Source organism: Ptiloglossa arizonensis, chromosome 2, assembly GCF_051014685.1.
Source record: "Ptiloglossa arizonensis isolate GNS036 chromosome 2, iyPtiAriz1_principal, whole genome shotgun sequence".
In the NCBI taxonomy this organism is placed as follows: domain Eukaryota; kingdom Metazoa; phylum Arthropoda; class Insecta; order Hymenoptera; family Colletidae; genus Ptiloglossa; species Ptiloglossa arizonensis.
This window is the reverse complement of record NC_135049.1, coordinates 26,602,284-26,615,469: the sequence shown is the minus strand read 5'-3', so window position 1 is coordinate 26,615,469 and position 13,186 is coordinate 26,602,284. Positions and strand designations below refer to the sequence as shown.

The window sequence follows — 13,186 nt, the reverse complement described above, 5'->3', positions numbered from 1 at the left end:
TGTATTAATATAGATCCCCGTGCAAAATTTAGTCGTCTATTTTCTGCTTTTATTCGACGTTGTACATTTTCTCTCTCGCATTGTGCGAGACTCCGACTCTCGCTTCCACCTCTCAAAAACAAACGCGGCAAATGTAATCCGGCTTCTTCGCCCTTGCAAATAAAAAAAAAAAAAAAGAGAAAGAAAAACAGCTTTCAAATGGTGGTGTATCACGTGTCTCGATAAAGTCGATTCCCGGGTATACATTCTTCGTCTCGAAGCAAAGCTAGAAACCTCTACGAGGTATTCTCGACGATCCCCTTAAAAACGATGCAAAAATTTCCAGAAATGATTAGTATCAATTCCGCTAGAGTTTACGTGGAAAATGAATACTAAACATGGATCGATACCGTGTCATCCGATTAAAACTACTTGTTGTAAAGTTCAGATTATAATATCTAGTTTATTATAATATGCAGGGATCTCGCGTATCTAGTAGTATAGTTATTCTATATATAAGAATATAAAGTTCGAAGAAATGCGTATACAGAGTCTTGATGTGAACGACGACAGTGTTGTGTGTCTTTCTGACTCTGGACTTGGAACTCGACTGAAAAGAAAAACCAAAAGGAAAACGGCCAAACCGTTGACCGTGTCACGTAATAATTAACGATTTGATAAAAAATGTTGATCTCCAACGGGAGATCGAACTCTTTATTATTTTCTTCTGCATTACACTTTAATTGCGGCACCTTTGGTCACAGACTCGTGCGGATCTGATCACGGGTCAAGACTGATCTGTCTCCTATGTGTCGATACGGTTTTTATATCTGTTCTTGTCCCGAGTGTCCCGCGTTACGTAAAGAGTGCGTAATTATGGGAACGGAAAGAGTCTCATGAGTCGTTACGGGAACGTATGCAAAAGGAATTTCGGTTATCAGCGGTCAGTCGTATGGAGTGTCGTGCGTTGTTATGGGAGCGGAAAGAGTCTCATGCGTTGTTACGGGAACGTATGCAAAAGGAATTTCGGTTATCAGCGGTCAGTCGTATGGAGTGTCGTGCGTTGTTATGGGAGCGGAAAGAGTCTCATGCGTTGTTACGGGAACGTGTGCGAAAAGGAATGTTATCGGTTTTTGGTATGATTAGAACCGCGTGGCGGACGATTCTTCCGTGCCAATACGTAGACAGTTCTTAAAACTGACATCGACACCTGACACCCTGAAGATCGTTGTTGCATTCATTCCGACACTATTATTTCCACGTGTTAAAAATAAACGAAAATTCGTCTCAGGTAGACACCCAGGGAAAAAGTTCCGAAATAACCTAAAATAACCGAAATAATTCTAAAATATCGTACCGTTCGATCCTCGACTTCTAGCTGCGCGTTACAAACCGTTTAAATACTCTAGGGTTCGCTCGGTCGGTATGCTCCCATTGGTTCCCTCGATAACCGCGCGACCTCTTAAATCTCGCGCAGCCTGCAGCGAGGAAACCCCTTAACGCGAAAACAGCCGTCACACGGGTGGAAGGTTTCGATTAATAAAGACCAGGCCGAAAGAAACGACGCTCGAATCAATTAACCGGGATCGTAAATTTTAACTTGCCGTTATTTTCCACGGCTGTGAACGTGCTCGAGAAACTTTCCCAACGGGTTCTGGGAATCGGCGCCACCGGGCGGTTCGCCGGGTTGCGGCCGCCACGGAGATAATAAAAACGATGGGCGAATAAAGTTTTTATCGGCTTGTTAATTTTCGAGGCGGTGGCGGGCAGCCGCACGCGATTCGCTTTTCGAACTATTCCGCGTTATCATTGTTCCTTTCGCGCCCGCGGGGGTTAATGTTATTTATTCAAGTAGGAGAAACGGGTTGTAGGGTTGGTAGGGTTGCTGGTGGGGGAGGAGGAGTGGGGAAAAAAGTTGACACACAAACCGCGCCACGAACAGCCGCCGGCCGGATATATCTCTCCCTCCGAGTCGTTCGTATGGAGTTGCAGGGGAATGGTGTTGTAGGGTGGCGAGCGCAAAATCCGAACGGGGGCGAATTGAACGTGCAGGTGTCCGTAAATAAACTTGCATCGAGTTTGTGCAGCAAACCGGCGAAACGTAAAGGGTAGTTACGCTCTCGCCGGGTTACCCGCTTACAAAGGTTCTTTTGCGACCCGGGAATTTTTATTTCGCCGAACTCTGCTTTCCTCGTCGGGTCTAGGAATCTACCGTCGGTTCAAGGTGGAGATAGAGAGAGACGGAGAAAGACGAGAGGTTCGGGGGTGGATGCGGGGATGTTGGTCGGTTTCCACGCCTTCGGGGGGTTATATCGTTTACATAATTACACCGGCTCTCCTCCGGCCGCTAAGCCGTGGAGAAGCGCCTCGGTGCTACTACCGGCCACGTATAGCGTACGCAATAATGAAAGGAGAAAAGGTTATTTTAAGTCGCCGACTTGTACGCGGCTATTAAAGGTTATAGGTTTCTATTCAATATTAAAGTGGCTCGACCGCTCCGTACACGGTAACGTCACAACGCCGGGGAGTCCTGGAACGAGACGAGAGCGGGGACGGATCGGAGTTAACAGACCGCGGTCGAAACATAAGCACCCGTCGGAGGGAAAACGTCTTTATCTACGTGGAAAAAAGGGGGTATAGAAAGAAAGAGAGAGAGAGAGAGAGAGCAACGACTATACGAGGTTGAGTGGCGCGCCGTAACTCGAAACTTCGCGGAGTTAGGGTCGTGTCGCATCGGAGCAGGGGAGAGCTCCTGGCATTCGACCAACGACACGTTGTTCGATGCGTTTCGTACAAGGAGACGCGTCGTGCGTATACCCCCCACCCCTCTCTGACATGGACCGTTTCCAATAATCGCGACCATTGATTTTCTTCTTTTTTTTCGTTTCACGAGTTTTGCACCAATTTTACAAGAGTTTCGCCGGTTACGACGCGACACGATTCTCGGTTAAATTTGCAGCGATTTTCCACGCGGAAACGTTCGTAGATTGTTTACAAGACAGAATTTTTTAAAAAATTGCTCTTGGCCAATAAATACGGGGACAATCGATGCGTTTCGTACAAGGAGACGCGTCGTGCGTATACCCTTTTGGCATGGACCATTTACAATAATCACGACCATTGATTTTCTTCTTTTTTCGTTTCACGAGTTTTGCACCAATTTTACAAGAGTCTCGCCGGTTTCACGCGACACGATTCTCGGTTAAATTTGCAGTGATTTTCGACGCGGAAACGTTCGTAGAATATTTACAAGACACCGTATGATATAGAATTTTTAAAAATTGCTTTTGGCCAATAAATACGGGGATAATCGATGCGTTTCGTACAAGGAGACGCGTCGTGCGTATACCCCCTTGGCATGGACCGTTTACAATAATCGCGACCATTGATTTTCTTCTTTTTTCGTTTCACGAGTTTTGCACCAATTCTACAAGAGTTTCGTCGGTTACACGCGACACGATTCTCGGTTAAATTTGCAGTGATTTTCCACGCGGAAACGTTCGTAGAATATTTACAAGACACCGTATAATACAGAATGTTTAAAGATCGCTCGTGGCCAATAAATACAGGGATAATCGATGCGTTCGAGAATCTATTCGACCCTGCTTGCCGGTCCCCGATTTACCGATACGCCGATCGTAAATCTTAAAAAGTAATCTCCGGATCGAAACTTCCTCCATCGTCTTTGAATAAATTCGCGGAACGATTTCCACGGTATGAACGTTCCCCTCGAATTCGACGCGGAATCTTTTCGTAAATAGACGGATCGAGTAATCGATGCAAATGTCCCCGATTTTCGAGTCGTTCGTTTCTCGATCGATTGTCCTCCCCCTCCGTGGAACGATCTCTAAACGAAGCAACTTAGGGTCGAAAGTTCTCAAACGTGTCTCATCGACCATTCCGTCCTTGTATTGATTCGTGACTGGCAATATGATGAATTCTATTTATAATTTACTTCGATCGACTATGTCGTCCTTGTAATTTACAAGGAAATTGGGTTCAACGGAATACATTCGCGCGAGAAACGTAACCCTTTTTTTACCCCTCTGTTTCCATTCGAGATTTTTCGTCGATCAGACACAAGATGAGAAGCGAGATACACGAGTGACTGGTTATCATTTTGTTCGCAGGGCAGTTCCAGTGGAGGAGGTGTTCATATGGAATGGCATCACGTGGACCCTCGGCGACGACGCTGCCAATCGCGATAGCGATGGCCGTCGCGATGTCAGTTGTGGCGAACGGTCTCTGTCCGACGCAGTGTCGTTGCGACGACGAGAGCTTGCGCGCCTCGTGCGCTTACGCGGGCCTCGAGGTCGTCCCGATTCAATTGAATCCGGAGATCAAGCATCTGGACCTGTCCAACAACCGTGTGGGGAACATTCATCTGTCGTTCGGTTTCTACGGTAACCTGGAGACCCTGGACCTCACCTCGAACGCGATACACACGCTCGGCTCGGACAATTTCGTCTTCCAAAAGAATCTGGTCGCGTTGAACGTGAGCGGGAACTCGATCCGCGCGTTGGCGAAGAACGCGTTGCAGGGCATGGACTCGCTCAGAGAACTGAACCTGGCCAGCAACAACATCTCCGACCTGGACGAGCAAGCGTTCAAGAGCACCAGCGAGTTGGAGGTACTGAACCTGAGCGACAACTCGGTGACAAGTCTGCCGGAAGGTCTGCTGAGGAATCTACACAAGATTCGTACCCTGGTGTTGAACAGGAACTCGTTGCTGGAGATCCCGATGGATAATTTGGCGTTGGCTCCGAGCCTGGAGAACGTCGATCTCTCGGACAATCTCATCCAGGAGCTGGACAGGGACTCGTTGCCCTCGTTACCCTCGTTGGTCAGCCTGGATCTCGCGAACAACGTGATCAGGAACATCGCCGAGGACGCGTTCGATCGTCTACCTGATCTGTTAAGTCTGAACCTTTCTGGGAACAACCTTACGTCGGTACCCACGTCGGCGTTGGCCCGTTTGAGGGTACTCTCCCATCTGGTGTTGAGTCGTAACCCTTTGGGTACCCTGGACGCCGCGGGATTTCGCAATCTCTTCGAGCTGAGGAGCCTCGAGTTGAACGACTGCACGCTGACGAGCGTACACGCGCGAGCGTTCGCCGACAACGTGAACCTCGAGCGGATCTCGTTGGACGGTAACCGTGGTCTCAAGGAGCTACCCGCCAGGGTGCTGTACAGCGCGAGATACCTGAAATGGGTCTCGTTGCGTCGATGCAGCCTCTCCACGCTGCAACCCACTCAGTTCCCGGTGGACGGTCTCTCGTCGCTGCGCGTCGGTGGGAATCCCCTGGTCTGCAATTGCTCGGTCCATTGGCTGTGGAACGTGATCAGGGCGGAGGAACGACGTAACGAGTCGCGATTGGAGCTGGACACGCGCGATATAATCTGCGCCGACGAGGAATTCGCCGGGAAGCCGCTGATCGCTTTGTCGGAGGGTTCGTTGAGGTGTCGTTTGAGTCCGCTCTATCTCTCGTTGTCGGCGGCCGGTTGTCTAGCAGCGACGGCGACCATACTCGCACTGATCGCTCATCTCACGCGCACCAAGAGGAAGAAACGATTGGCGTACACCGCGCCGAATCGACCCGAGTTCCTCGTCTACGTTGGTCGTAACAACGACGAGCTGGACAAGAACAACGCGGAATCGTACAGCAGACGATTACTGACCAGGAACAACGAGGACACGCCGTACGATACACCGCGGGGGAAGATGGGTCAACCGAGTCCTCCTCAGCCACCCGACACCAACATCTACGAGACACCCAGGTACACCAGACCCGGTAGACGCGATCCGGAACTCTACGGAGGGCAAACCGAAGAGGGTGTCTACGCTGTGGCCGACGTCACCGATCTACGCGACGAGCAACCGGAAGTGTTGTCGCTCTATCGCATGCAGACACCGGCGACGACGGCGGCAGCGACCAGACCGAACAACCACCGAGTGGACTACGGTTACGACTACGACTACGATTACGATTACGAACCACCGCTACCCGAGAAGCCTCACGTCGTGTTCGTTTGAACGCACGGAGACCCGTTATCGGTGGTCTCGTCGAGTCTCCGGAGGACACTACTCCGGCGCCATTCTGTAAACTGTAACGTCGCGGGGAAAGTTTCGAGCACCACGGTTGAACGCTTACTTCCACTGGTGGAGGAGCAAACCCCTTCGCGAAACCTCCCCGTGAAAGACGCGTAATCCGGTGTTTCGTCGAGAGGGTGGATCGCGAGGGAGATCGCGCGAGGAAATTGTGCTACGCGAGCGAGGAGAATCTCGACGATCGTTCGTTCGTTCGTTCGATCGATCGATCGTTGTCTCTCGCGATCGCGGCGAGACCTAGGGGGCTTTAATAAGGATCTCTTCTGACTGATTGCCAGAGATCAACCGCGATACGGTAAATCCATCCCTCGTCCCACGAAAGTATCGATTCCGTCGACCGTGAGGAGGCCTGCGAGCCGTGACCGCGCGCGTTTACTTTGTCGGGGATGCTGGAACGATGCTCGAGAGCGGCCATTTCTTTCTCCTTTTCTTTTCTTTTCTTTTCTTTTCTTTTCTTCTCTTTTCTTCTCTTCTCTTTCTTCTTTTCTTCGTTTTTTTCTACAGCTCTGCGGAGGAGGAAAGATTTTTTGCGCGGGCATTTCCACACGTTTCGGGGAATCGGAGAAAAGGATGTTCGAGAGATAAATGGGGAGGATTGAACGAGCTTTTTACCAACGGCGTTTTTGAGTCTTTGGGATAATTGATGATCGCGGTACGAGATTCGGACTGTAATTATGGTAAGAGGAAGAAAGAACCGTGTCGGTGAAATTAGGGGATTCATTCTGGAAACGAAGAAACCGTGCCGCGATCCCGAATATTAGACGAAACGCATCGGTTAAGATCTCGATTCGCTACGATGTACTGGTTGCGTTACAAAATGGCCGTTGGAGAAGAGAAACTTTCCCGTAAACTTCGAGAGTATCGGGAAAGAATGGTTGTTTAATAACGCGTGCAATTTTCAATTTCTCCGTGGAATAATCGAAAATTATAAATACGAGATTTAGATTCTTTCTAAGAACAAGAGTACCCCGTATCCCGATGACCATCGTTTCTCAAATTCTCAAAGATACTACCAATTATTCGCCAAAATGTCCATTTGCGTCACTCGTCGAAGGAAAAGTTATACACAAGTTTCCTGTACCTCTTAGAGAATCGAGAAAACACTATCCATCCAATGGAGACGGACAAGTCTCGACCCAACTTTTCGATTCTTTTTATTCTTCACTCGTCTCTGGAATAATGCAAAAAATCATCTACGAAGATATAAAATTCCATTCACAATCACGCTAAAGGTAAACAATATCCGAGTGGAAGATTCTTTGGAGAATCGAAGAAAGTAGTCCCTCGATCTGTATCGTTGGATCTACAATACTTTCTAAATCACAATATCGATCTAATCCGTTATCTTCCGATTCCCTCCCCCTGGACTGTACAGATTACACCGAGTGTCGTCTTTCTTTTCAGAAATGAACCGTTCTCGAGGATCGTGCGGTAGCGATCACCGATGGGACATGTTCGATCGTCGTTGTTGCGATCGCGGTAGCGGGCGAGGATCGTTCACGCCGGTGCTACCGGGTGGACGAGTCGAAAATGAAATGTCTTCCGAGATAGTTGCACCGCCCCGGAGAAGCAGAATGCATTTTCACTGGGTGAACGCAATCTGACTTGGAATGTAAATTGCACGGGTGCACAGGCGTTGCTCGTTGTAGGTCGGGCCACGAGTCCGTGGAACGTATTTATTTTCACGGATTGCGTCGGATTCCGTTGGTTCAGTGCAAATGCTGCGCGCCTGTGTTTCTCGAGGCGGGGCGTTCATTTCGCATTTAAACGTAGTGACAAATCAAATCAAAGCGGCGTCTCGTTAGTCCGTTTAAACCCTTCTAGACTAGCGTCCCCGTGAATTACACACACTCTCTCTCTCTCTCTGTTTCTGTCTGTCTGTCTGTCTACCTTTTTCTCTCGACTATCTTCTCCACGCTTCCTGCTCCGTCTTTTCCGCGACTGTCTCTGTCGTTTTTCTCCTTTCTATTCTCTGGTTCAGCGAAGCCCGCCTCGGCCCCCGAGGAGTCGACGAGACGAGGCTTTCGCGAAACGGAGCGGCTACCTCAAGCAAGGATTAACGAGAAGCGGGGTCGAAGAAGAAGAAGAAGAATAAGAAGAAGAACGAGTAGTAGTAGAAGAGGAAGAAGTAGTGGAAGATGAAGATGAAGAAGAAGAAGAAGAAGAAGAAGAAGAAATCGCGTTAACGCGTTCCTCGGCGCTAGGCGCGTACATTTAAGGGAGCAAAAAGACACGCGTTAGAGTTCGTGAGCTGGACGACGGTCCCCTTTAACTCCTTTCTAGATCGCCCCCGGGTTGGGACCGTTTTACAGTGTCGTCTTTGTAAATTGAAGCAATAATAGACGCGACCTTTACCAGTAGACACACTTACACAACACCGAGTATATTTAGAGACGAAATTACACGTTTATACAGACCTAAGCGCATACGTACACGTAAACACACACATATACATACATACATACATACATATATATATATATATATACATAAATAATATATATATATATTTATTTATTAATTTATGATGTTAAGTTTGGAAAGATGTTACGTTTTGAATACGAAAGAAGATGAAAAATATACTTGAATGCATCACGATGAAAATGCGTACGTCTCCCCAATAGAAATATCGCGGGTGTGTCGCGATATCACGGTATACCTGTGACGGTGTCATCGCGGGACACCGTCTCGCGGGTTGTCGCGCGTTTTCGTTCGTCGAACGCGTCCACCGAACGCAACGTTCTCTCCCCACCCCCAACCCCAACCCCGTTGACAAATTTTAACCGTTACGGGGACTCCGTGTTGATCGAAATCAGCCACACGGTTCCTCGAGGGTAGAAACTCGAGCGTTTAAATATTCATTTCGTCGCGACAAACCTCTGTCCACGGTCCAGAAACGTTCAGGGTCTCCGCAGGATTAGGCTAGAAAACGTCCACTCCGTCACGCACTCGTCGAAACAATCGCCCCTTAACCCCTCGAGACATCGGGGTGGTGCATTACCTCGTTAAATTTTCACCAATGTATTACAAACTCTTGACACGTGTTCACTGTGAGTTATTCACTCGGTACTTCGAACAATTTTCGCGATTCGTCGGGAAAGACGAACAGTTCGTTTTAACGATCACTCTACCGCGATCCGTGTAATTTTCTAACGACGATTCGAGACGATGTGGAGATAATGGATAGACGAGAAATTCTACAAAATTTAAATTCACTCACCATTTTCGTTAAACGTTCGCAAGTATGTGACTCTCGACCCGTGTTTCTTTAGGTATTTATTTCGTGTTGAAAAGTTTCTTGTTCGCGTTGGAAGAAATATGCGTTAATTTCGACACGCGTGGAACGTTGTTGTTAACTGTCGGTGGATCGCGGCTCCTTCGATTAAAAATTCGCGACACTGTATCGTTAATTCGTCGACGAAATTGAAATACACTTACTCGTTTTTGATCAATCCACTCGCTCTGGGAAATGATCCGAATTGAACCGAAAACCTTCGGAATTACCAACAGCTTTTCAATTTATATTTCATGAAAACGTTCCGGCACTCAACGTGTTAATAATTTATATTCGTCGGGAATTTTTCATGCGTCGAGGGTTTGACCGGTAAACCGAGGAATGAGAGCCGCTGTTCCCTTCGAAGTGTTATCTCCGATTGGTTGCAACCGCTTGAATTTTTAGAGTCCGTTGAACTTAAAAACGAGGCGAAAGAACGAGTTCGATTTATCGTTCGGTGGGGATTCTTTTTTTTCTTTTTTTTCTTTTTTTTTTTTTCTCCATCGATTTCACGACTCGCGACTTCGTAAAGTGAAAATAATTGAAAATGTTTGAATAAAATATACGGTGAAATATTCGAACAGAGCGGACGGTAGAGCCTCCATTATCCTAACCGGTGTGGTGACGCGACGATAATGAAAATTTCAGATAACGGAACACTCGTTTATCTGGCGTTGATTATTCTATCTTTCGGGTAAAATACGCGTTGATAAAGGAAATGAGAAACTAACGCGAAGGGACGCTTTTCTTTGACATCTGTGCGTTTAACGCGACGATGCAATTTCACCGACGTTAAATTGTCAATTTCTTTTAACGTTTCATTTTTCCACGGGACTCTTTTAATAATCTCTAAACATAATTCTCCCGACACCGTACATTCACGCCAAGTTCCCCCGACGCTCTCGTCACTCTTCGAGTTGAAAATCGTCACGCGTTTTATTTCTAATATTAGCGCCGGCCGTTTTCGCCTCTCAACGCCCGTTATTACGTGCGAATTCAAACACCGTCAATATTCTCTGCTAAATTGTTACGATCGGAATGAGTTCTAACCGCTATAAAAAGAATATTTCAATAGTGGAGATATTGGAGAACGATACGCCCCGATCAGATAATCGGAACGTTCGAAAAATAAAGCGATCGGATAATGGAAGTTATACCGTACATTTCACTCGTATGGTTTATCGCGATCGTATTGACGCCACTCGCTGATAATGTACATTTTGCGCTACCAATTAAAGGTTAATTCGCAATACTCCGCGGCTCGTGTTTGTTTCTGACAGAATTTTTAAAAAATCGCGGGAATAAAGGTCGCGTAACTTTCCACGTAATGGTGAATAAAATTGTCGAACTGTGCGAACGATAATCGTCAAAGTTTGCATTGTGAAAACTGTGAATCGTTCTTTCGAGTACGGTTGAACGTGGTTCGAATTTTTTATCGCGGAAAGAAAGGCTCGAAAACGTGTATTTATCCCCGTGTTGACAAATACAAAGTCTGACGCTTCAAATTCTTCTTCTTTTTATCGATAAATCGAACACAATCGGTGCAAGAATATTTCCAAATTTTTCACATCGAGGAAAAAGGCTCGAGGAACCTCCTGTTGACAAATACAAAGTCTTACACTTCAAAATCTTCGTCTTTTTATCGATAAATCGAACACAATCCGTGCAAGAATATTTCCAAATTTTTCACTTCGATAAAAAGACTCGAGAAAGCTCCTATTGATAAATACAAAGCCTTACGCTTCAAATACAATAAATACGATAAATATAAGTCTCACGCTTCAAAATCTTCGCCCTTTCATCGACAAATCGAACACAATCCGTGCAAGAATAATTCCAAATTTTTCCCATCGAGAAAATGACTCGAGGAACCTCCTGTTGACAAATACAAAGTCTTACGCTTCGAAATCTTCGTCCTTTCATCGACAAATCGAACACAATCCGTGCAAGAATATTTCCAAACGTTTCACCCGTGAAAAAGTCTATTCGTGAAACCTCCGTGTTGATAAATACGCCGATCACAAAGGCGGCCTAATTCCCATGTATAATGTATTTCACGAAGTGCGTGAACAAGAGTGAACGGTTATCAGCGTGCCCGATTGCACGTCCCGCGCGCAATTTCCTCGTAAACCCCGAACACCCTAACTATCGCGTTGAATTTTAACAGTTCCCCTGATAATACCCCGTTTAATTTACGTTACCGTTCGGCCCAGCCGCCTGAGTGGCGGCATAAAAAATTGAAGCGGCTAAACCAGCGGGGAGTGTTAGGTACGTTGGAGAGGGGAGAATGTGGGTGGAGGGGGATGAAATATTCGTGCCACCTGTAAGAACGCGATTCGTACGAAATCCGGCCAGGTTCGTGTGTTTCTTCACCGAATGGTTGCTTCCTCCCCCCTTTCGGTCCTCTGAAAAATTCATTTTCCACGTAGCGGCGGTCGAGTCGAGGGGTTGAAAACGCCCCCGTGATCGCGGTATTCAACGACAGGGGGTTCCCACTGACCTAGTGGTTTTCGCGACGACTACGACGACGACGACTCTCCCTGGACCCATTCTGGCCGTCCATCACCCCCTCTGAACTTACTCCAAGTTCCGATACGGAGTTTCGCGGACGATCGCGACGAGCCAGCTGGAAACTTACTCGCAGCGACAGATCCTTCTCGGCCAATAATCTGGTTACGGATTTCCCATTTCCCATTTCATGTTCCGTCGAGCCCGTTTCGACCTGCCCTGCGTCGACGATACCGCTCGCTGCTCGTTTCGACGCTACGTTACTACCGCGAACGACGATAACGATACTGGTGAGGAACGAAGGGGCTCGAAAGTTACCAGGTGTACACCTTCGGTCCGGCGACGAAATATTTTTTCTCTCAGGGTTCCGGCGGCTGATCCTTGACAAAGTTCCGAGAACACGCCGCCCAGACGAGCACCGCGAGACTCGAGAAACTTTTCTTCTTTTTTTTTCTCGTCCGTTCTGGAACCAGGTGAGGTCGCCGCGCGTTAACTCGGTAACTTCGTTAAGGATCGCTCGTCGAACGTTTCGGGCGAAAATTTGCTCGCGACACGAGGCGTTACACCTGAGACCCAGCCGGCAGACGCGAGCGAACGAGAATTTTCATTCGTCGTTGTATCGGGAACGCGCGGCCCGATTTCAGCCGCGTCTACGATGTTGATACCAGCGGGGATCGATCGGTCCAGATTAGACGAACGCGTTTCAAGGCGAACGGAGCGCAGGACAAAGAGTAAAGGGAACGAGGTTAAAGCCCGAGACGCAGAGACGCTCTCCAAGCACCGGAAGAAATAGATTAAGGACCAATTAAAATAAAAGCGAAGCGACCACGGAGAATGGGAGACCGTTGGGGTGGCTGAGGGATGAAAAACCGTGGAAACACCCGCACCAACCTCTGACAGACGAAAATATTAGAATTGGAAGCGTTTCGTTCGACCTACCTTCCCGCTCGGTTAGCCAAGATTCTTCGGTGGCACTTCGCCCGACTCGTTAGTCATGGTAGTTAGTCATGCTACATGGATCCTGGCCCGGGGAACGAAGACGCTCGAAAAAGAGGGAGGACGCGCGAAGAGGCGAGAGAGGGTTAGGTGGGGGAGGGTTGGAAAGCACGAGAAAGACGCGGAGGGGTTCGAAACAGAGGTGAGGGGGGGTATTCGAACACTTTCGCGATTCGAATATTCGAACATTGATAAGGTATCTGGATAATCGTGGTACGGTAAGAGTGTTATTATCGAGTGTTAATTGTACGTTTATTCGAAGCACGGATAATCGGTTCGGGGTCCTTTTTTCTTATTATTATTCTTCAAGTACGTACGAG

The 13,186-nt window shown here is 47.7% G+C and overlaps 1 protein-coding gene across 3 annotated transcripts in view; it reads left to right on the top strand.

The window, feature by feature from the left end:
* Positions 1-12,946, top strand: part of LOC143143765 (uncharacterized) — a 36,816-nt gene extending 23,870 nt beyond the window's left edge. The window contains exons 2-3 of one of the 3 annotated variants that reach the window (XR_012991242.1): positions 4,110-6,765; positions 7,493-12,946. Coding sequence is in view for 2 of the 3 variants with exons in the window: in XM_076305436.1 (XP_076161551.1) it covers positions 4,142-6,013 (1,872 nt within the window). In the remaining variant the exon portion in view is untranslated. Of the gene's footprint in view, positions 1-4,109 lie in introns of all 3 variants that reach the window. The other 2 variants (XM_076305436.1, XM_076305435.1) reach the window with 2 other exon arrangements.
* The last annotated feature ends 240 nt before the right edge of the window (positions 12,947-13,186 follow it).